General features: G+C 35.0%; 1 protein-coding gene across 1 annotated transcript in view; it reads left to right on the top strand.

The window, feature by feature from the left end:
* Positions 1-431: 431 nt before the first annotated feature.
* The window catches only part of ScpX (Sterol carrier protein X-related thiolase), a 40,015-nt gene continuing 17,922 nt past the window's right edge, over positions 432-22,524 (top strand). Inside the window, exons 1-6 of the mRNA XM_071586986.1 lie at positions 432-514; positions 1,732-1,861; positions 1,942-2,135; positions 15,007-15,197; positions 15,274-15,511; positions 22,148-22,403. Of these exons, the coding sequence (XP_071443087.1) occupies positions 467-514; positions 1,732-1,861; positions 1,942-2,135; positions 15,007-15,197; positions 15,274-15,511; positions 22,148-22,403 (1,057 nt within the window). The 5' untranslated portion in view covers positions 432-466. The remainder of the gene's footprint in view (positions 515-1,731; positions 1,862-1,941; positions 2,136-15,006; positions 15,198-15,273; positions 15,512-22,147; positions 22,404-22,524) is intronic.

Consider the following 22,524-nt stretch of genomic DNA (forward strand, 5'->3'; position numbering starts at 1 on the left):
GGTTGGTATCTAAATTCAATTGGGTTGTGGTCATATCAATTACAAAGCACTCACTGGTTACTTACCTCTCAGGAGAGCATTTTATATCCGACTGTTAAGATTCCATACAACGGATATTTCTTACTGATACTCTCCTCTTTCGCAGTTATTTCGATAAAGGTGATTAAAGGCGCAATAGCCGCACGAAATACCATATTTTCTAAACACCATTAGACGCGCCAACAACAGACACAGCTTGGTACACCAACGTTCACAATTTCACTCCCTTTTATAATGATAGAACTGACGGTAAACACTGCCCATTTTTCAAAATAAATACACAAATTAACAAGAATCACCCGTTAGTACGAATCATCGGTTGGACGTAGGGAACTATTGCCTTCAGCACTAAGACCGTTCTTGCGGAAGAACACATCGATGCAAGCAAATAGTTCTTCGTTTTCCCACGGTTGAAGAAATCGTAAACATGGCTCCCGTCAGGAAAGTTTATGTTGTAGGTGTTGGTATGACCAAGGTAATGTAGACTTGAGATAAACAAATATTATTATGTTCTTACATATTTCTAGTTCTTATAAATGTTATTATTCCACTTCATGTATATTATGTTTGAAATATAATAGTTTGAACCGGAGCCAACCGATTTTATGTTATTGCATGTTCATCAAGTTGTTATCAGATAAAGATCTTACAGTTTTAAAAGTTTACCAGAAATACATGATTTTTAAATAAAATTGCAAAACAAATACATAGCATGTTCGGAACAATGAACTAAAGTAATACCACCGCAATAATATGTGCTATTTTTCTGACAAGGTACCCATTTAGCAATTATCGCCCTCAAAGGTATGATTAGGTAATATATTCTCCATGTAAACAGCTATTACTTCATTTCCAGAAGTAAATGTTTAGTACAACCTTATGATGATTAAGCTTTCCATAATTCTTTACTGTTCACGTCAAAACTAAATCAAGGAACTACGTTAGTATCAGTGTTTTCCTCATTACAATACTGAGATAATTTATATTCTGAAATATTACCAGCAACGTTTTGGTAATACATATAGTAAGGTCATTGTAAGTTCTTGCTAGTGATGTGGGCGAACTAACCTCAGTTCGTTTAGAAATTTTAAAGCGATAATGTGATCCACTTCAATTTTTTATATTTTCACTGATTAGTGATGTTTTAAAACAGCTTTGCAGATGGTCAAAATTGTTGAAATGCAAACTATATGATAGAAATAAACAAACTTCCGACATCAGACCCTGAGAAATTATTAATATGACCAATAGTTCTTTAATTGCTCCTAATGGGTCTCCTACTCGCCCGTGATTAATTTGTACTTGCCTCGGGGAGTAGTACTATCTGCAAAGCTGATTTATGATATATGTCAGGCTTCCCAACTAACCACCGTTGCAAATTGTACTTCTGATGGGATATCCCGGCTTCTTTAAAGTTTTTAGTGTTTGTTTGACGTGACATTAATGGAATTTATTTTATAAATGAGAGAATATGTGGCCAATAAAACTTATTAGGTGGATGGTTGCCCAATTATATAATTTAGTCTCATTAAAGGATCTGATATCTTAGGTGGACAGATCCTTCAATGGGAGAGTTCCCATCCACAATTATTGTTCGTTAAATATGTCATTGCCCGTCGGTAAGAAAATTGTGTGCTAGAATCTCATTTCAACTTTTAACAAAAGTTAATATTTAATCAATTTTTATTCTAGTTTGAAAAGCCTGGGAAACGGCAGGATTTTGATTATCCAGAAATGGTTAAAGAAGCCGTTTATAAAGCGTTTAATGACGCCAAAATTAATCATGGCCACATACAGCAAGCTTGTGTGGGATATGTTTATGGTTAGTTTAACTTGTCTTTGTGATTTTATAGTACTTAATTTTAGAATATTTTCTCTTACCAAAGACATTCAACTTTTCAGGGGATTCAACTTGTGGACAAAGAGCGCTCTATGAAATAGGAATGTCTGGTATACCAATTTTCAATGTCAATAACAATTGCTCCACCGGATCCACTGCCCTTTATATGGCAAAGCAAATTATAGAGTCTGGAAATGCTGACTGTGTTTTGGCCCTTGGATTTGAGAAAATGGAACGGGGATCGCTTTCTTCTAAGGCAAGGATTAATTTTTTCTTCAATGTGAAAATTAGTTTCAGGTGTCCTGCTGCTTTGTTTGACGAAGAAAAATTCTTAAATTTTTATTCTTTTAGCATTTTACGAAATCATTGACTAATGTAGTGTGTGCTTGATATTAAGAGCAATATAGAAATCAAATATAAGGAATTATTTTTCTCTCTGTTAATGGGAGCACTGTAAAAGTGAATGGAAGATACCACACTAGTAGTTATTCTTATTTTGCCTTTCTATGGACTTGCTTCCAGTTTTAGGTTGTGAACACAGATAATTTTTATGATTATAGGAATGTGCCTACAGTTGCATGTTACTAAGTATGCCAATGTAGCACAGTGTGTCCACACTCCATATAATTAGTATGGGAAATGTTAAGATGAGAGTATGTCCCAGACTATTATAAATATTGTTGGGAACGTTAGTCTTAATTTTTTTATTGCCTATCAATTCTCTATGAAGTCACTTTACATGATTTTTCTAGAGTTATCATTTCATCTATGTGCATTGAGTGTTGTATTTCTTGACAATATTTTTCTGCAAAGATTGATATGAGGGACCATTGTTCTGGGTGTTGGAGATTCTGGTTTAATCCGTAATGAAGTAGTAGTATCAGCAAGCATTTGAGGAAGTCTCATCTATGAAATGTGCTGATATCTATGCATTGTTTATGATTACGAATGCCTGTTGCGTTGTACGAACAGTATTTTGTCACATCTTGTTCCTTTTAAGCCCCCAAAACTTCAGAGGCGAAGAGGATGCCTCAATAGCTTAACTGGCTAAAGCACAGAGCCTGGACACCGAGGAATCTGGGTTTGAATCCCGGTCAATGCGACTTATTTTTACACTCTGATATTGTTGCATTGTAATGTATATTAGTGGAATGCACTGTCAAAGGTTACTGTCGCGGCATCTCCTGCAGTTTTTTGTAACCATTCTAAAGGGTTGATTCCTCTTGTCCAGTGTAACATGCGGCATCATAAGCTGGCCCTCTTTTGCATACTCAAAGTCTCTTCAACTACAGTGAAACACCTTATTTAAATTTCTACATGCTTAATTATTGAAGTCATTTTCTATAGTATTATCATCATAACAAATAACCGCCAGTGGAATTTATTCATCCCAACCAACATAAAATCAAGCTTTCTAAATTCATTTATATAAAATAGATTCCTTGATTTGCTTCTAAGCCCATGATATGTAGTATGAGGCATCCAGTACATTCAATTTGATTGCCTTTATATTCCTTCCATTATGATGCAGAGATATCAATCACTGTTGAGTCATTTTTCAATTATGTACCTTAAATGATTGAATTTTACCTAAATCCAGTGGTTTGGTTGCTCACTAGTACAATTTGTAGGAAAGCATAGTGACTACGTTTCTCAAGTGTACATTCGGTGGTCATTGGTCAATAAACAGCATAATTTTCCTGTTCAGAGACCCCATTTTATCATCCAGAAAGGATATTCTTTCTCAAATATTTCTGAGGTCATGCATGCTTAAGAATTAGCGGGTATCTAGTGGGGAAAGTTTTTACATGTTTGAAGCACCTAGACTCCTGGATTTACCAACCACTAGTGGTTGAAGCTTCTCACTTCCATCTGTATGTGTGATTTAATAAAACATTGTCTTTGTTTACTAAGCACTCCACCATGTAATTTTTCTGAAGCACAGTGTTTTTGCGGGCAGCACATTAAAAAAATTTGCTTTGAAAACGTCTTGTGGCCTATAGCCTTCAAGAAATTTATTCAATTCTTACACCTTCCACCGAGTTGCAGTCTTGACATCAACAATTCTACTTTAACCTCACACAAGTTTGTATACATGATTTTGCATATTTTTAAATCTACCCAACTAACCATTAGATGCTGTGAAATCTTCGATTCCCAATCTTGTGGCTGTGTGCAATGCTTTTTATCTAATGCAATGTCATTCACAGGGATATTTGACTAACTAGTGCTTAAAAAGACATCTTTCAGTGATCCTTCTAATTCGTCATACTTAAAGTTCTTGGCATATTTTCTCTTTTTAGACAAATGCCTGCACTGGTTTGCATTGTTCAGAATAGAATTTTTATTTTTCACAATTATATTCAGTGTATGCAGCCAGCAATCTTTGACGTTTTGCCAGATCATTACAGGTTCTGTCATGCGAATCAACTTGTCCTCAATTAAAAATGTTCTTTTCTTGCATCTTTCCATTTTTAAGCAGGGTAAAATTTGCATTCTCGAATGATAGAGGCAAAACTTGAGGATCTGAACTACCTCTTTGCTCAACTATTGCCAACAGCTTTTCAACTTCAAAGTTATTTGAAGACAATAAAATTATATTTGATTTGTTGTAGTTGTGATTCTACTAATCAAATTTCAATACATTTCATTATTCAGGAGCCTGTCACTGTAGTGACTGTTTTAATCGAGGCAGTACAAATGGTCTTACTTGTTAGTCACCAGTTCTTTCGTTTTCACTCTTCATCATGTTTGAGTCAAAGTCATTTTCATTCAACTTATTTCCAACATATGTGTGATATGAATTGTCTCCCTCAGGTGTTCTTAAAATTTGTAAATTATGGAGCTAACTAGTCGTGCAATGAATTCATTTCATAGCATCAATCTTTTCCTGGTAAACTGAGATTACGAGTGAAAGTAAAAATTTCTGTTACTAGTAGTGCCATAGAGTATACTGCCCTGCCATATTCAAATTCTTCCCTAAAACTATTCACATTACTGCTCTTTCTCTCTTTCATCTTTTTTAAGTTTATATGAATGAAATGTAGTTTAAAAAGTTTTTTTAATGAAGACTAACGTACAGGGTTCGTCCGGAAAATAAGTGTACTGAGCTCAGGAAAAAAAATTTATTGCACTTTTACATATCTTAAGCTAATATTCCTCAAAATAGGACCCTTGTGAGTCGATACACTTGTTCCAGCGGCGTTCCTATTCCTGGAACGCTCCCGCGAAGGCATCATCGGGAACCTCTCGAAGACACGTCGTCACGGCCTCTTTGACGGCGTCCAAAGTCCCGTATCGCGTTCCTTTCAAACTCCTCTTTATCTTCGGGAACAGAAAGAAGTCCGATGGTGGCAAGTCCGGGCTGTAGGGCGGGTGCGGCAGCGTTGCCACGCCGTGCTTGGCCAAGAAGTCCGGCACGACAAGCGCGGTGTGAGACGGCGCATTGTCGTGATGCAGCCGCCAGATGTTTTTGATCGCTCGCCAGATGTTTTTAATCTCGTGCACTATTGTTTTTTGCACATTACACTGCTCTGCTATCATCCGAACACTAAGACGACGATCAGAGTTCAGTACATCGCGCACTTTTCGCACATTTTCGTCGGTGAGTGTCGTTGATGGGCGTCCAGGCCGTGGTTCGTCGTCGACCTCTTCTCTGCCCTCCACGAACATCTTGTGCCACCGAAAGATCATGTTTCTGGACATGGCTGACTCCCCGTAAGCCTGGTTAATCATACCGACAGTTTCGGTAGACGATTTCCCAAGCTTTACCGCAAATTTGATGGAATAACGCTGCTCCAAAAACTTCGGCATCGCGTTCCGTGACGTGGGTCGAGCGTGGAGGTTCGCGTTAACAGAGCTCCTCACTACACCACAGCTCAGAGCCGACTGCCTTTTTCAGCGTCGCTTGCCAACATACCCCCCTCCAATCGCAGCCCGTCAGAGCGGTGCTGGGCGCGCCTGGAGCGGCGGGAAAAAATCAGTACACTTGTTTTCCGGACGAACCTTGTATATAAGTGTTTTAAAATGTGATTTGTTTTAATCCAGCGCACAGTGTTGCAAATGGGGGGAAAGTGGAAAATGAAGTCATGTAAATATGGGATTCTACGTACGTTAGAGAAATAGGATATTGTATGACCTGATAAAAATGTTGTATATTGTGATAAAGAGTGTATTCAGATGATGTACGTACAGGGTTTGACTGTATATATATGATAAAACTATATAATAGATTACACTCTTAAGGAACTGAAATGTACCAGGCGTGGGTCAAGTCAAGGAATGTGGGTATTTAGAGAGGAGAAAGAAAAGGAAAGATTGGGGAGACAGCAGAGTCACCAATGAGAGGAACCTTCCATTGCATTGCTGCTCTGAACAGCCATTCACTTCCCATTTTGGGGATACCCTGTCATATCCCCTAATCTAATACATGAGACCAAGCAACAAAACTAGGCCAAAGAATTGCTATTCCAGCAAGGAAATCACATATTTTTCATAGAAGGATGCATTAACGTATGCAAATAGTAATACATCTATGCCATTTAGCAATGTGTTAATTCTTATGCTATGGCCCCCTTACCCTGATATGTAAATTTCATACTCTGTTGGGCTTAGTACTGGGTTAACTCTATCCTCTCCCACCAAACAGACCTTCAGGTTGATTACTGTGTTTCAGCTACAATACAATTTCACTCTGTATATTGAGAGAGGCATAGAATAAACTTGTGCTGTAATTGGTGATCAGAATTCTCATTACTTGGTGTAGTTAATTAGTGCATTGGTTGGAGGTGTAAGGGTGGAGTATTTGAAAAGCACATTTGAATACATCCCAATATTTTTATGGAGGTGCATTGTTATGAATTTAAAAACATTCTAAACTCTTGATTGTACTAGTTTTTTGTGGGATCATGTTTGGAATCACCTACTGCTGAAAACATATAGAGTACTTCCATTTGATTTAATACAACTTTTTAAAGCCTATCAAAGTTATCTTGAATAACTATATTATTGCAATACCATTCATGGAGTGTTCACATTTTATCTACTTCACAAATGACTGCTATTGCGGTAAATGAAATTGCAGTCAAACCTTCGGAGGGCAATTAGTGGCAGTTGAAAAGTTGATTATTTGAGATTTCACAATTGATTAGGTAGCAGGTTTTTAAAAGTGTTATATTCAAATAGTAAATATGCATTTTTTTCGATAGCATGAGCATATAAATAGAAACATGCAATAAATTAAATCACTAGTTGTCATTGTATACATTAAGGGCCAGTATATGAATATCTGTTAGTCATTGTGGAGCTTTAACTCGCCGATGAGCATAACAAGTGTATTATGACTCTCTATTAGTATGATAGATACGTTTAAACTCAAAATTTATGTAGTTTAAGGATGAAGCCTCTAATAAAGACTTAACTTTTTAACATACATGGTTAATGATATAGGTGATAATTTTAATCAATTAGCATTATTAATTCATGAGTCAAAAGCACTGGTCTTTTCACATTCACGTCAGCTGATTACTATGTTATTTTAGGATCTGCTGATATTTTATCACTTTGAATTGCACAGTTGAAAGATTAAAAAGCAGACTAGAATCTTTTTTTACCTTATCTTTTGTCTTCCATGATATCTTGGAGAGTTTTCTCATCAGATTACTTCACTCTTAAACTATTGTTCTCCATAAAATACTCTATTATTTTCTTCGGTAACTTAATTTTTTTAATGGAATAATTATTAGAGGACATTAAACCAGTGTTTAATTTTTGTGTTTATAATGATCATTGTGTGTTGACGTTAGTTGTTACTGAACGTGTTCTCTCAGCAGCTGAGTTACGATAATGTTTCCATTTCCAATACTTGGAAAGTAATTACTTGTCATTGGATATTTAGCACCCTTAGGATTAGTATTTAAGAATAATTTATAATAATCCTTTCATATATTTACAGAAGAAAAACTGTTTTATAGGATTATGTGCTCAGAAAGTTGTTATATCACTATAAAAATATGGTATTCCAGCGAACTTTAACTTACAAGGAAACAAATGAGTATCATAACCATGAATTATGAGTGTATTTTCTTCTTAAACCGTAAACATTAGCATAAAATGATAGTGATATAGTTTATTTTTGATAATACATATATAGATTGGTGCTTGAGTATGTATTGCTTGACAAATGCATACAAATTGTGATAGGCAATTGTTCTGTGGATCCAAATGTGTGCCAGTTAATTCATTAACTTAATTCACTTATTATATGTGGCTTTTCTTGTTACACTAATGTGCTCTTTTATGATAACAGGTTCAATGGATATAATAGTTATTTCATTCCAATATCTATAGAAAATTTGTGATGCTATGATAATATATATATGATTTGGAATAGATCTACTCTAGTGTCAGATGTATTTAAAATGGTGGTGTATTGTCATATTTTGGTGAAAGTCTTTTTACTGCACATATGCAATGAGTGTGTAGGGACAAGTTTGATTTAATCTTAATGGAAATTAGGTTCGCTCATGTATCAAGCTAAATCAGCATATTCTGGGTTACTTAAGTATCGATTTAAATGAGTAAATACCAGTTAGAAAAAAAATTAATGTCTCTGTTATAGTAGAATAAAAGATTTGATGTTTTTGCTATCATATTATGTTAAATTCTCTTATATTATGTTAATGTAACTTTAAATATGAAGCCTGAAACTGTTGGTGAATATTTAGAAACGTTATTGAGAAAATGCTGTAATGGGAGAAGGGAAAAATCAAATCAGAATTGGTGAGTGAAATGAACCTTTAAAAAGAATATTTCAAGAAAGTCAGAGAGCATTTATGGAGATTTTTAATGATAAAGGGAATAGCAAATTTACCCCTAATAGGCATTTTATGTAGTTAAACTCATAGATGCATTGTATTAGATCCTATGTTGATGTTGTCAATGGTATGGCTAATCCAGTAGGCACATTTACTTGATTTTTAGATCATTTCTGCAATGAAATAATGCTGAAGTTGAACAAGATCCAGGTGTTTGCAAAATTACTCTGAAAATCTGGATAATTTCCAGTCATTGCTTTTGTAATGAAAGTGCTGTATTGGGCATTATGACCTCATTCACTACTTGAATTGTATTCCAATACAGTTTTCATGATATTAATGAAGACATGAAATCATAGTGTGTTTAGGAGAATCAGACATGGCAAACTTGAAAAGGTTTTACTATTTACACCATGAAAACATTCAAAGCATATCCAGTCAATTTAGTCTATTGTGTAGAAATGTGTTCAACCACTAAAAAAACTATAATGGCATTTTATTAAGCAAAGATGTATGCTCTTGCTAGCTTTGCCATTTTTCAATCCTTTAATAGCCTCCAAATATTTATAAATTTGCCTAGGGTAAACATTAAATCCAGTGGAGTTAGGTTTAAAGAGAATATAAGTGAGTTTTACTGGGCTGACAGCCTTTGGCTTAAAATGTGATACTCCTTAGTTTCATTTTGATCAGTTAGTAAATTGTCATTGTACAATTTCTCAAATTTGTGTTGGTTTGCTTATCTGATAACTAACTGAGATGTTTCACAATTTGTCATAATAAAGACTCTAAGGGATATATAAATGGCTTGCTTTAAAACTTATGCATTATCGTTAGAAGTATAAAAAAAACAATATTGTACAATATATGATTTAAAAAATCCATAACACACCAAGGTTACCCAATCTGTAACCTAATGGATATCCAAGCAATAAATCACTGTCCATGTTCTCTGTGTGATTTTCCATTGGATGCATTTCAAAAGGTGATAGTATAGCAGAATTCATGTTCTGCATTTACCAATGTGATTACATGGACTAGGTTCATGAATTTAATTGTATTACAGGTGTTTTTCCCAAGATTAAGAAAATAGGTGCATGATATATTAAAGGGTTTGATGGTGTACATTTGTGCAGTGGGCAATTAAATTTGAGATAGCGGGTCATGCAAGCAACTGAAGGAAGTGATGAAAGAATCATGTTGCCATTTATTCACTAAATTGTCATTAAGCTGTTCAAGTTGATCATGTTGCAATACATCAGGTGGGCACAATCTGTTACGCATCAGGGCACAGTCATGTGCTAATATGATGGAAATCACATAAAAGACAAATCATCTAGCTTTGAATTCTTGCCACATTGCTTTACCTGCTGGAATATAAAACTTTCTCACTGAACTAGAAGAATAATAATTTCTGTATAGGCATTTCAAAGATATTCGAGCTTTATTCCTCCCTTAGTGCTACCATTTAATGACAAGGGGGGAAGGAATGAATAACTTGGAGGGATGATACAAAAAGGAAATATCTACATTTCTATCTACCTTCACAAGGATGTGTGGCAGGGGATGTTAAGGCACCAGCCAGTTAGTTATACACACTTAAACGTAATCCTTCCTTTGCATCTTAAAAAAACTGCTTATGTTGGATTAATGGTAGAACCCACTTAATTCTAAGCCCAACAGCATGTGAAATTCGAAAACTGTGCTGGGGGGCCAATTCCATATTCCCTGTACCGTATGTGGATTCCAGGAGGATATGCTGACCAAAAAAATTGCTCAATTTTGGTTAAGCTGAGGCTTGCCAGGGGTGTTACTTTTAATTGAACCCGGGTCCTCCAATCACAAATGCAATCTACCCTCTGGACTACCCCACCCCCTTCGCTTTCAATTTAAGTTACTGCAAGTTATCTAAAGCCCCTTAGTTAATATTGTGACCTCTGCAAATTTTTATTATATTTTCACTTAAGGAAACCTAACAAAATAATCTCATACCAGATCATCATGGGCCTTACAATTTTATCTCAATCACTTAGAATCACTGTTGGTTCAATTGTTGTTGTTACAAATAGTTGATTGTCCCGACTTATTGGCATAGAATATTAATTGTATTTCTTGAATGTGTCATATTGTAAAGTTGTTTTGATTCATTGTACTTGTGTACAATATAGAAGAGGGTAATTGCATCTTGCAAGATATAATGGTAGGATACCATACTAAATGAACCTCAATCATACTTTTTCTTGAATTATTTAAACCAACTATGTATATCAGCTAACTGAGCCATCATCTAGTACAATCATACATGATGGGATAATTCATATAATGGGTACAATTTAACCTGAAGATTGCTTCATTAGCTGAAATAAGTAATTTATTTAAAACAATTGTGAAAAAGTACAGTGGAGTTTCATTCTGTAATGAGGATGATAGACATTTTTAGAAATACTCGAAAGCATTTATAAATGCAACAGGTGCTTACATTTTGATTGATATTCATATTTCAATATTTAAATTACGTGCCCTAAATAATCTACCTAAATAACTTCTACTCGAAAAGCTTCATATTTTTATAGGCAAAAGGGAAGTGCAGGAAATGCCATCGCATGCATCAAACTATGTGATTATAGAAATTGTTCACTCTTAATAAATGTATCACATCTTTTTAGAATACTATGCAGTCATTTGGTTAAAATGCATAGTATTCAAATATGACTGGTGAATAGTAGGTATACATTAATGACTTTGAAATCATTGAGAATTGGTGAATGTTTTGACTCTTGATAAATTTTGCAAAAGATAACTGTTATTTTCCGAGCAAATTCAAGAAAAGAGTGATAAAATTCTAAACAAGTTTTCGGGGGAGAATTCCTGATCCCTGTTCACAAAGTTTAATTTTAAAAACAAATACCCAAACAGTTTCCATCCCTGTAAGATTCTGCAATACCCGGGTATTGGACCGAAAAAAACTGATGTGGATAAGAATTTAACATGTCTAGCCTAAAAATCACTAGATGTTTTTCTTGTCCTGTCCATCATTCATTTCTCTCTTCTCAACTTTGAAAAACAGCTGCAAAACAGCAGAGAAAAACCTCTATAGCATACTCTCCCCCTTATTTCAATTTCACTGGGTTTCCCTGATTTCCCTCCTCTTCCTTAACCATCTCTCTGACTCCTCGTTCCTCAAGGGCCCTATGTAAGCCTGGCTTTTTAATGCAATTCACCTGGGGATGCTGCTAAGCAGTGAAACAGATTGGGTTTTGAATAAATTTGTTTTGGACTTAGCCAAGATACAGATTTCATCTTATGGAAGAGTCAAAATATTTATATTCCTTCTCTTTTCCAAGCTTATAAATTTGAACATCATCACAAAATCTTCACAAATGCTTATGGCATTTTTCAATGACATTATTGAATATTTAATTCAGTAATCCTCATGCTTAATGCAAAACATTATTTACGTACAGGAAAAAAGTATTTTGGCATATGCATGGATAACAAAGTTAAGGGGATCGAGATGGTGCGGGGGCTAACGTACTGGCTTCCCACCCTGAGGGCGCGGGTTCAAATCCCGGCGGTGTTGAATATTTTTCAGAGGTATCTCGATCCCTACTTGAGGTGCTTTGTGGAGGGCACTTTGAGTGAGTACGGCGTCCGTCGGATGGGACGTTAAGCTGCGGACCCCTTGGCGCCTTTCGTAAAGAGTAGGCTAATGCCGACGCCGGGTTTCTCTCCACCCTTCATCCTTTCCTGTCCATCCCCTATGGCGCAAATGACCTTAGCTGTCGGTCGCCTCCCCTCAAAACTACTACTACTACAACAAAGTTAAGAAAAATTGCAGACAAACAATATCACATCTAAAGTATGTAGCATGAGTGTCTTACTACCATCAATTTTAACTCCAATTATTTGTTTTCTATGTAAAGCCCTGTTATATCATTCATGTAGTTGATAAAATGCTCATAAAAAATGACATTGTCTTTCGTGAAACAAAGACGCAAAAAGCTTTCAATGGACCAAGTTAATTAACTTTCCCAATATTTTTTAAATAGTAGACACTTCTTTTTACTCTCCTATTTTTCCTAAAAAGTTAAATATCATTACCATATATAACACAGCAAGTAGTCAATGAGTCACTGATAAGAAATCAGACCCAGCTATTTTTCCTCTTTTTCTCATTGATTGAAATAGTAATTTTTAGCATATTACTGTTGAGTCTTTGTGAAGCATGCTGGAGTTCTGCAAGAAGTCTTTCCATTCTGTAACCCAGTTTGTTGCAATATTCTCCCATTCAGATTGGTTGGGAGTGCAAAAAGGTAGCTAGCATCCAAAGTAATCTTACTCTCAGGGAAGTCAAAGGCTGCCAGCAGTTTGTATGTATAGTGTAGTGTAGCACTCCATCTACAGCCAACTTCCATCCCAGTGTGTTGCCTTCAATTTATGCAATAAGGGCTTACCACCTTAATTGAGTATTAATTACAACTTATATTGTAGTTGTGTCCTAGGGTTATAGTTGCACATGCAAAGCTTCCGCCAAAGTTATCATAAGGAAGTTGATTTTGAAGTGAAGGTTGAGCACACCCAGAAATAACCCTTAATGTATTGATGTATTTGTTCTGTTCTCTGTTCCACTGGTTCATAACATAATACTGAAACCTGAATGGAAACGCGCTGGTTCCAGAGCTGGTAGTTACACTAGTAGTGCAATTTTCATGCTCTAAAAGGTAATAATGTCAATAGCAGTAGATCATAAGTGTTTCAAAATGTACACCAGTAAATTATTATGCTGTTTTACCAAATACCCATACTATTGTCTTCTGGTACCACAACATTTTATCTCTTATTTATATAAATACGCACACACAGCAAACTCTCAATTATCTGTGCTATGGATGCATGACAAAACATGGATGATAATTGAAAAATATGCATTTGTTATGAATAGTTATATATGGAGACAATCCTTTTCCAAACCTTGTGATTGATTTGTGTTTTTTAGCAATGGAAAGTACAATTTTTCCAATTTTCATGTGTATAGGTGTAGATCTTGCTTTCAATGAGTCTGAATATGTTTTACAAATTCTGACTCTCATTGCCATTGGGATTTAATATGAAATTGCTGATTTATGATAACTTGTGTGGGGTTGGTTATGATATCTTGTTAATAATGAATGATATCGCAATTGATGTGTTAGAATGGACATTATTTTTTATAAAGACATACTTGGCTAATATATACATTGATGAAATGTTAAGAACATTTAATTTTTTGCATAATGGCCTACATGTGTCCTATTAGGAGCACCAAGTATGAATGTGATAACTTTTTGTGTTAAGAAAACTTTATGCACCATGCATACAGATGATCCCCAGAACTCTTTCATATGATAAACTGGATAAAAAATTAGAACAATACATGAGATGGAATGCCTCTAGAGGCAATGTGGTATGCAGGACTGAATAGTGTTCAGAACACAAATTACATGTATAAATGTTATATTCCACTCTCTGGTTTGTTGAACATTTAGACCTAAAAGCTTAGCAGTGGGTGTAACATAATTCTCTTATTGTTGATATCTAAATTAATATCCTGCAATATTTCGCACTTAAAGGTAAGGACCTGTGCCGTTTGCAATTTAAGTTTGTTGCCATAGCTCCACTTCCAGGCTTTGCCTCAAACCTTTTGCATTTTAACAAGAAGTCTTTAAATACTTATATCAACATTTACTAAGACGAATCATCAGAAAATATTATGGCATTAATATTTAGGTTAGTTTATGTATTAATGTTGGGTCATTAATTAATAACAAGATTAAAATAGGTCCCAATATTGAGCCCTGCCAAGGTCACATGCTAAAAGGGTAGAAATCTGATGTATATTTTTCAAAAAGCGATGTTATTTGCATTATCTGCAATCTTTCAAGTAAATATGATCTTAGCCCTATGCCACACCTATTTTTTCAAGTGCATAAATAATGTAATGTGCGTTTCCTGGTATCCAAAAGGTGTTTTCTTAAAAACTGTTAACTCGCTAATAATTCATTTAAATTTATCTTAAAGGCTTTTAATGCCAGAGTGGACATTTGGTGCTGTTTCAGCTTTTAGGCTATGAGCATTGTTGTAATAGGATGACTGTAAACGTGCCTTAAATTTGTACCATTGAATGCAAACTATAAAAACACGAAATATATCATAGTTATACAGTGATGGTATTCCCCTAGTCAGTAGGGTATTAATAATTCCATTTTGAAAAGTTCTTTTACATTATGGCGCCCTAAGATTGTCGGCCTATTCTAACAATTTTATATCTTTTTACAGTATAGCGACCGCACTAGCCCCATGGATAAACATGTGCTATTGATGGCTGAAGTCGCTGGAGTAACTAGTTCTCCAATAACTGCTCAACTATTTGGAAATGCTGGTCTGGAGCACATGAATAAGTATGGAACTAGACCTGAGCATCTTGCTAAAATAGCTTACAAGAACCACAAGCATTCAACAAACAACCCGTAAGATATTTCCTTTTAACTGTTGGGTTTGAAGATGTCTCTCAGGTCTTAACATTTTTTTTTTTTTCATTTTAAGGTATTCACAGTTTCAAGATGAGTACAGCCTTGAGCAGATCATGGACTCGCCTCAGATATTTGGACCCTTGACCAAATTGCAATGTTGTCCAACATCAGACGGTTCAGCTGCTGCAGTCCTAGCCTCAGAAGATTTTGTCCGCAAGCACCACTTAGAGAACCAAGCTGTGGAAATTGTTGGCATGGAAATGAGCACTGACCTTCCATCAACATTTGCTGATCGAAGTTGTATGAAAGTGGTAAGTATTTGAAGTAGCTGTCAAATTATTACCCATGCATCAGACAAATTGTTTTTTATCTTATTTTTAAGTTAAATTTCCTCATAAGGATAATGTAAAGTGAATTAAGTTGTTGCAGACCCCTAAAAACTTATTTGTTGTAAAATATTTTAAGTTCAAGTATTGGTTATAAAAACCAGTATAATAATAATTCTCTTATTTTATATGGATAAAATTATGCATGTATGAAACATCCAGTGAAATGTGCCCCATCTTTACTGAGAATCCATAATTGGGAGTAGGGAGGAAGTGAAGAGAAAGAGAGATATTACTCATTGGATTCTCTTCCCCTAATGAATCCACTAGTAGAGGTTTATGGCTCACTAGTGCTAAAACTGCTAATGCCACTCTCTCTTTGGGAGTTAACCTGTCCAAAGTAATTTGTCTTTGATCACTTAATGAAATGTTTATACAATATAGCAGTAAGTTGCCATCAAACAGATGGCAACTTACTGCCACATGTACACAGGAACATGTGTTCCTGTTCATAACTGCAAAATTAGGGTTCGACTTATCTTCAAGGCTCTGTTTCTCAGTGCAATACCCCATTTGATCCTTGATGCCTGTAGTGGGGATGTTCCCCTTAATGTTTTCTCACCCCTCTTTCAAAGGCAGTTCCTCAGCCACTTCTCTGTGATGTTTAAGAAACTAAATTAGTAGTTAGAGGATGGATGTTTATTTCTATTAACCCAAACAAACTCTCCATAGTAGGGATAAGGGAAGAATATTTTCTTGGAAAATGGCCCTTAGCCCTTAAAGTGTGTGACTGCCAGAGTTCCTTCCAGGCAGATTGAATTTCCCAGTTAGAAATTTGCCCCCAGGTTTTGTTTATAATCTTCAAGCAGTGGAGGCTCTCATGGTCATCAAACAGTTTACCCTTTGAAGCAAACTTTCCATCTCTTAGTAATGCATGTTGTAGTCATGCATCTTTCAAGATAAAATCTTGTATTCTTACTGCTTCTGCAATACTGATTTCCCAAGGTGGTATATTTTGACGCTTTTACAATATTTGCATAGTGAAATCTAAGACTTATGCCTCCTATCTGAAATGAACTGGTGAAAAAACCTAATTTTTTATGCTAAATACTAGTTCCCCCAGAGAGAATGATGACTAAAGTGACAGAGATTAAAGGCCAAAAGACTGCTCAATATTTCTGCATTCTCTGAAAATCACCTAGCAACTGCATCTATTCTCTTACCATTTTCAAATCTTTGTCATCATTCTTACTCTGTCCATCCTGTTTTCTCCGTAGTCATGTATTGAAAGTGTTCAGTCAATACTCCTCTCTTGTATGAAAGATCAGGTTTCAGATCAATTTAGTCCTGGGCTCTGTATTAAAGGCTTGGCTGATATTACTTTACTTTTTTCGTAGCATACCTGTTATCAGTTCCCTTTTTGCAAATGGTTCTTTTTCCCATGTCTTTCTTCTCTTAATACCCATACTGCTATTTCCATATTCCTCCAAAAAGCCCACAGTAATCAACCTGAAAGTCAATTTGAATATTACTACCATCTTACTACCCTTCCTATCACTGTCTATCCCTTTTCACTATCTGCTATCCATAATTTGTGCCTCCTAATCCAAATACTGCTATTAAATTCGTTGCTTATCCCTTTGGTCAACTTTTACTTTCTGCTACCAGATCCATAAGATTTGTCCATTGTACTCGGTTGGGTGCCTTCATGAAATCCATGAAGTACATAAAGGCATCCTGATTACGTCCTAGATTCATTACTAATAATGTTCTCATTAATGGAGTGATCTAATCAATTTAGTCAAACTTCATCTGGGTGGTTTTGGGGCTATAGTTTAACCGTAATTGATTTGATCCTCATCTTTGCGGTGTATGAAATTCATTATATGGTCCCTGACATTGTTTTTAGATGGTAGGAAAAATATCTAATGATGTCCTCTGGCCCAATTTCTTTCTCATAAATGCTAAGTGCAAGTCCAAAAAGTCTCTTCCTTTCATTTATTCCATCTTTTATTAGTTTGTAAGTATCCAATCCTACTTTCTTGAGGGATATCATTTCTCTCAGATTTTTCTTTTCATCTTGCTATCCTTGTTGAAGGTATATTCTCGTTTTTTTTCTAAGCTAACTGACATTATATCTTAACCATAAAGCTCTTCTATTTATTCTTTAGCTTCCCCTAAATTTCTTCCAGCTCCACAAATGACTTTTCCGTCTCATAGTTGGTTTTGTTTTCTTCCTTGTTTATAACCTTACAATTCTCTTACTTTCTTGTTTTAGTGCAAGTCAACTCAGTGTATTACTTATAACAAATATATCAAAACTAGAGTATGGGTAATAAAGATCTCTGCTGGAATATAAAATTATCATGTCAAATATTGGCCATCTGAACGTAAACTATAAGAGTCATAACTTCCTCAAGGTAATAATCAAATTACATACTTAAGAACTAGAAAGCAGTGATTTCGATCCCCACATTATAACTATGCCCTATAGATTTGCTCAACCATAAAGCTGGAAAATCCCAGTAGTTTTTATTTCTAGGTTTTTGATAATGGATCTTAAGGCTGGTATTTATATTTATAAGGTTTTCCCTAAAATTGACTAAGAGAATCTTGTTCAGAAATTTACCACAGTTAAAATGGCTTCTACTTAAAAAAATACATTTATGGTGGACTTTGAATTTAGGGCCCTTAAATATTTTTTGGCTGTGAAATTCTTTAAATTTCATCACTGTTGCCCCAGCTGTTCATGCCCTAAATAATTGTGTCCTAAAAGAATCTAAAATAGATACACAGTTGGTTCTTTGGTGCCTTTGTCTTCACTGCATGAATTATAAAAATAGCTCTTAATAGTATATTATGAATAATAAATATTTTTTATATGGATGTCCCAAGTTGATTTGGAATACAAATAAAAGCTTACCGAAATGAAAGATATTGGGATGTGCATTTTGTCTGTAAGGATAAAATCAAATCATTTGTTTTCCTTTGTAAAACAAAATCACATTTTCAGAAAACAGCTTAATGCAAAGTATCAATCTGGTGTATGTTAATGGGGTCAAAAGGCTAGACTTGATAGGTCATATAGCAGTATTTCATAAAAAAGCACTGCTTTAAAACTAACATTAACGTAAAAATCGTTCATTGTAAATGTGGATGGAATGGTAGTCCTAAACAGAGCCTTGGCGCGTATAATATAATACTAAAAATATATTGAATGATAGTCAGTTACATCAAACCTCATGTAAGTCCACTTAAATACAGCTTGCAAATTTTATAGCCTTTGGTGGCAAAATATTCCTGTTCACTCATTGAACCTGAATGATTCACCCGAATGAAAGAGTTACATTGGTCATATCAGGTAAACATATAATAATTGACTTGTACCTATTGTGCATTGTGTGTAGTGGTTAGGTTGAATGGCTTTCATCAATATATGACTCTTGCCTTTCCCATGGTATGGTCATGATGTGGCCCCACTTGCAGCAGAGTACCGTACTCGTCTGCCAACCCAGAGGTCGCAGGTTCAATTCCCACGTAGTTCTGTTTTCCTTCGCCCAGGAGTTGGTATTTGTAATTGTTTTCCATGTAATATATAGAGGTCAGGTGGAATAAAGGACTCTAAATTCTCAATCTTGCCTCAATAAAGTCATTATTTGAAAAAAATAAAAATGAGATGAGGCTATTTTGAATGGCAGTATCTCAGATTAGAATTGTGAACATTCAAAATATATCACAATATCATTGTCCATGAGTCTGGTTTCACGCAATACTCTTGCATATACAGAAACATGGCCTGTTAGCTGTGTTGGCTGTTATGTTCAAACAGAACAGGAAACTTCAATAAAGAATGTTAACCGGATGAATTAGCAAACACATATTATCCAATAATGAGAACTTATTGACCTTCTAGGGATTTTATATAATGTATCAACTGTACAAAGTAATGTAAGTCAAAGTCAAGGTTGCATGATTGGAGTTCACTTGGTGAAATATGAGTTAGAAAAATATCTCATTCTCCAACAGTCTCTAAAAAGATTTTGCAGATTTAATGCTTGCCGGTAATGGATTTTTCAGTTGACTGCTGGATTAATTCCTGCTTTAAGACTAAAATTATGAAGAGTAATAACTTAAATATGTATTGTCTTGAATGAAGTAAAATTCAGCAGCTTAGGAAGTATCAAAATGAATTAAGAAAGCCCTCTCTAGTATTTAAGCGAATCAAAATGCTGCTAACAATAAGTAGATTATTAAATGATCAAAGTATTGGGTAGGATTAATGATATGTTCTGTTTGCTAACTGCGTTGGATTTTTTGAGTCTAAGGAGTTGGCAATGTAATGGGAAAAGGTTTCTTTAGTTATTGCTTGGAGCAGGTGTAGTGCATCAATTGCTAAGAATTGAATATGAATTTTGATTTTCTTAGCAAGTTCCTTGTTGGCATGCACATTGAACAGAATTCACGGCTGCTATTAATTTTTAAATGTTTTTATCTTTCAACCTCATCAAAGTCTTCCTCAAGTTCAGGTTTTTTAGTTTGTTGCTTTGTATTTTCCCCTAATTAATGTTTTATTTTTACTAGTTTCAATAAATTGCATCTCTTTAAAAAGAGTAAATACTCAGTTTCACTGTGACATGTAAGTTACCTTAACACTTTAGGATGCCCATTGGAGCCAACTGATTACTGTGCAATAAGCGGGATAGCTTTTTAGGCATGATGACTTTTAAATTCTTAAATTTTGAGAAAGTTTAATAGTTTATATTTCTTCTTTAATCAAAATCAAATGTTTGACGCTATCATGAAACAAAATGTCGGTTATTTATCCAGTATAAGTAAATATTAGCTAGTGAAATGAATTGAAATAGTTACATTGGTTAATCGTGAGCATGTAAAAGTAAAATAAGTTGAAGCAGATGTCAAGAATTATTTAAATAAGGTAAACACTTATCATGGTGTGGCTCAGAATTTCATAGTTTTAAGTAATGAGGAAATAAGTCATCTATGCCAATGTAGGTACCTAGGAGAGAGTGACCTAATCATAGTTTAATGCAATTCCATAACCCACAGCTATGAATATGTTCTCTGGAAGTGTAGAATGTAGTATCTTTGATAATCGGTTTTCTCGTAAGGGGTTCATAATTTGAAAGCATCAGTTTTTGTCACTCTGGACATAGGAGTGCAGTGTTCCTTTTTGTCTGAGAGTTTCAATTGAACTCTTTGTTTTTCTTCTGTGATGCCTTTGATTTCTTTGGCTATCAATCTGTTGGATGGAAATTTTCAAAATTTCTTTGGTTCTAGTCCTGAATTTCAAGTCTCTACCACCCATGGTTATAGATTTATTGCCCATCTGGTATTTAATTGGCTTGATTTTCAACACTATAATGTGAAAACAATTTGGAATTAACTCTGCTTTTACTTCTAACTCCAAGCAGAGACCTTTAAGGTCATAGCACCATGAACCTTCATTTTCTTCAATTTTACAGTGGGCTGGTCTTCTAATTTTCTAGCCTCAGTGGCAATAGTAAAACATCCTGGCCTTTAACTCAGAGGTCATGGGTTCGATTACTGCCCTAGATGGGCTTTCCTCCCCTTAGAATTCAGATATTTGTAATTGTTGTTTATGTAATTTGTATGAGAAGGGGATACCAAGACTCATTCTTGACCCAATAAAGTCATTAAATAAATATTTTGAAGAACGAGATAGTTCTCAACAAAAAACTATTTTGCTGTGTTTCACCTTATTCTTTTTGAGTTCAGACATGCAAACCATGAAGCAATCTCAAGTGTGTGGCTTGTCAATGAAAAATGCTCATGCGAATCATTGGGATGCATGAATACCAGATGATAAACAATGGTACTACAAAAAATATCGTATGGTTTTCTTCTGAGTTCCTTTTTTTAATTAAAGTTTTATAGATTTACTTGTTGGCCTTCTGATGCTACTTAAAATTTTATTTCGTGCAATAAAATTATTGAATGAATTTAAATAAAGAAATTGATGATCCATTTCGTAACAATTTAATTAATTCCTATTACATTTGGAGAAACTTACATGCCAAACATTTCTGGCAAATTTCAGCAATGTTGTTGTTTCAATACCCCTTAAACTGCACATCTCAACTGTCATAATAAGCATCATAATAACATGGGAGGGTCATGGCAGTCCAAACATGGCAGGGTCATATTTGGATCAAAATTTAGTTTGGTGTGTATTCGCCCCCTGCCATGCACCTCAGCGGTGGCTAGCAGGATACTAAAATATCTATCTAAATATATCTGAATCATGCAGGAATCTGGATTAGTTTGGACCAAATTCTCAAAGGTTCACTGTATATGTTAGTGTGCAGCTTAGCAGTCACTTGAAAATGATAAAAGTTATCAGAACTAGTCAAAATAAAATAGCATCACTGTCGAACATCTTTTATCCTGCACCACCTGCAACTAAATGTTATTAGGCTAGAGATTTTCAGGCCACATATGCCATATAATAAATTTTCTCTTTTTTATCTTAGATATTCTTCTTCTTCTCTTGTTCTATTCACATTTAATTAGATCTGATGAGAGCTGAAGGTGATTTTTTATTGCTATTTGTTTCATTTCCAATTGCTCCTTATTTTGCAGGTTGGCTATGATATGACAAAATCTGCCTCAGACAAGCTGTTTGGTAAATGCAACTTCAAACCAGGGGATGTTGATGTGGTGGAGCTACACGATTGTTTCTCTGCCAATGAGCTAATTACATATGAAGCCCTGGGTTTGTGCCCTCCTGGAAAAGCTGGAGACCTCATTGACAATGGACAAAACACTTATGGAGGGAGATATGTTATCAATCCTAGTGGAGGGCTCATATCTAAGGGACATCCTCTGGGTGCTACTGGTAAATATGCTTATAATTTAAGTCTTGCCATTTGTAAACATTTTTCATTTCTTCTTCACAATTGTTTGCAATTGTCTGAACCAGTTTTTACATAAATTGATTTTAACTTCGGGTTCATCAT

Source organism: Hetaerina americana, unplaced genomic scaffold (assembly GCF_022747635.1).
Source record: "Hetaerina americana unplaced genomic scaffold, ioHetAmer1.1.p SCAF_285, whole genome shotgun sequence".
NCBI lineage: Eukaryota > Metazoa > Arthropoda > Insecta > Odonata > Calopterygidae > Hetaerina > Hetaerina americana.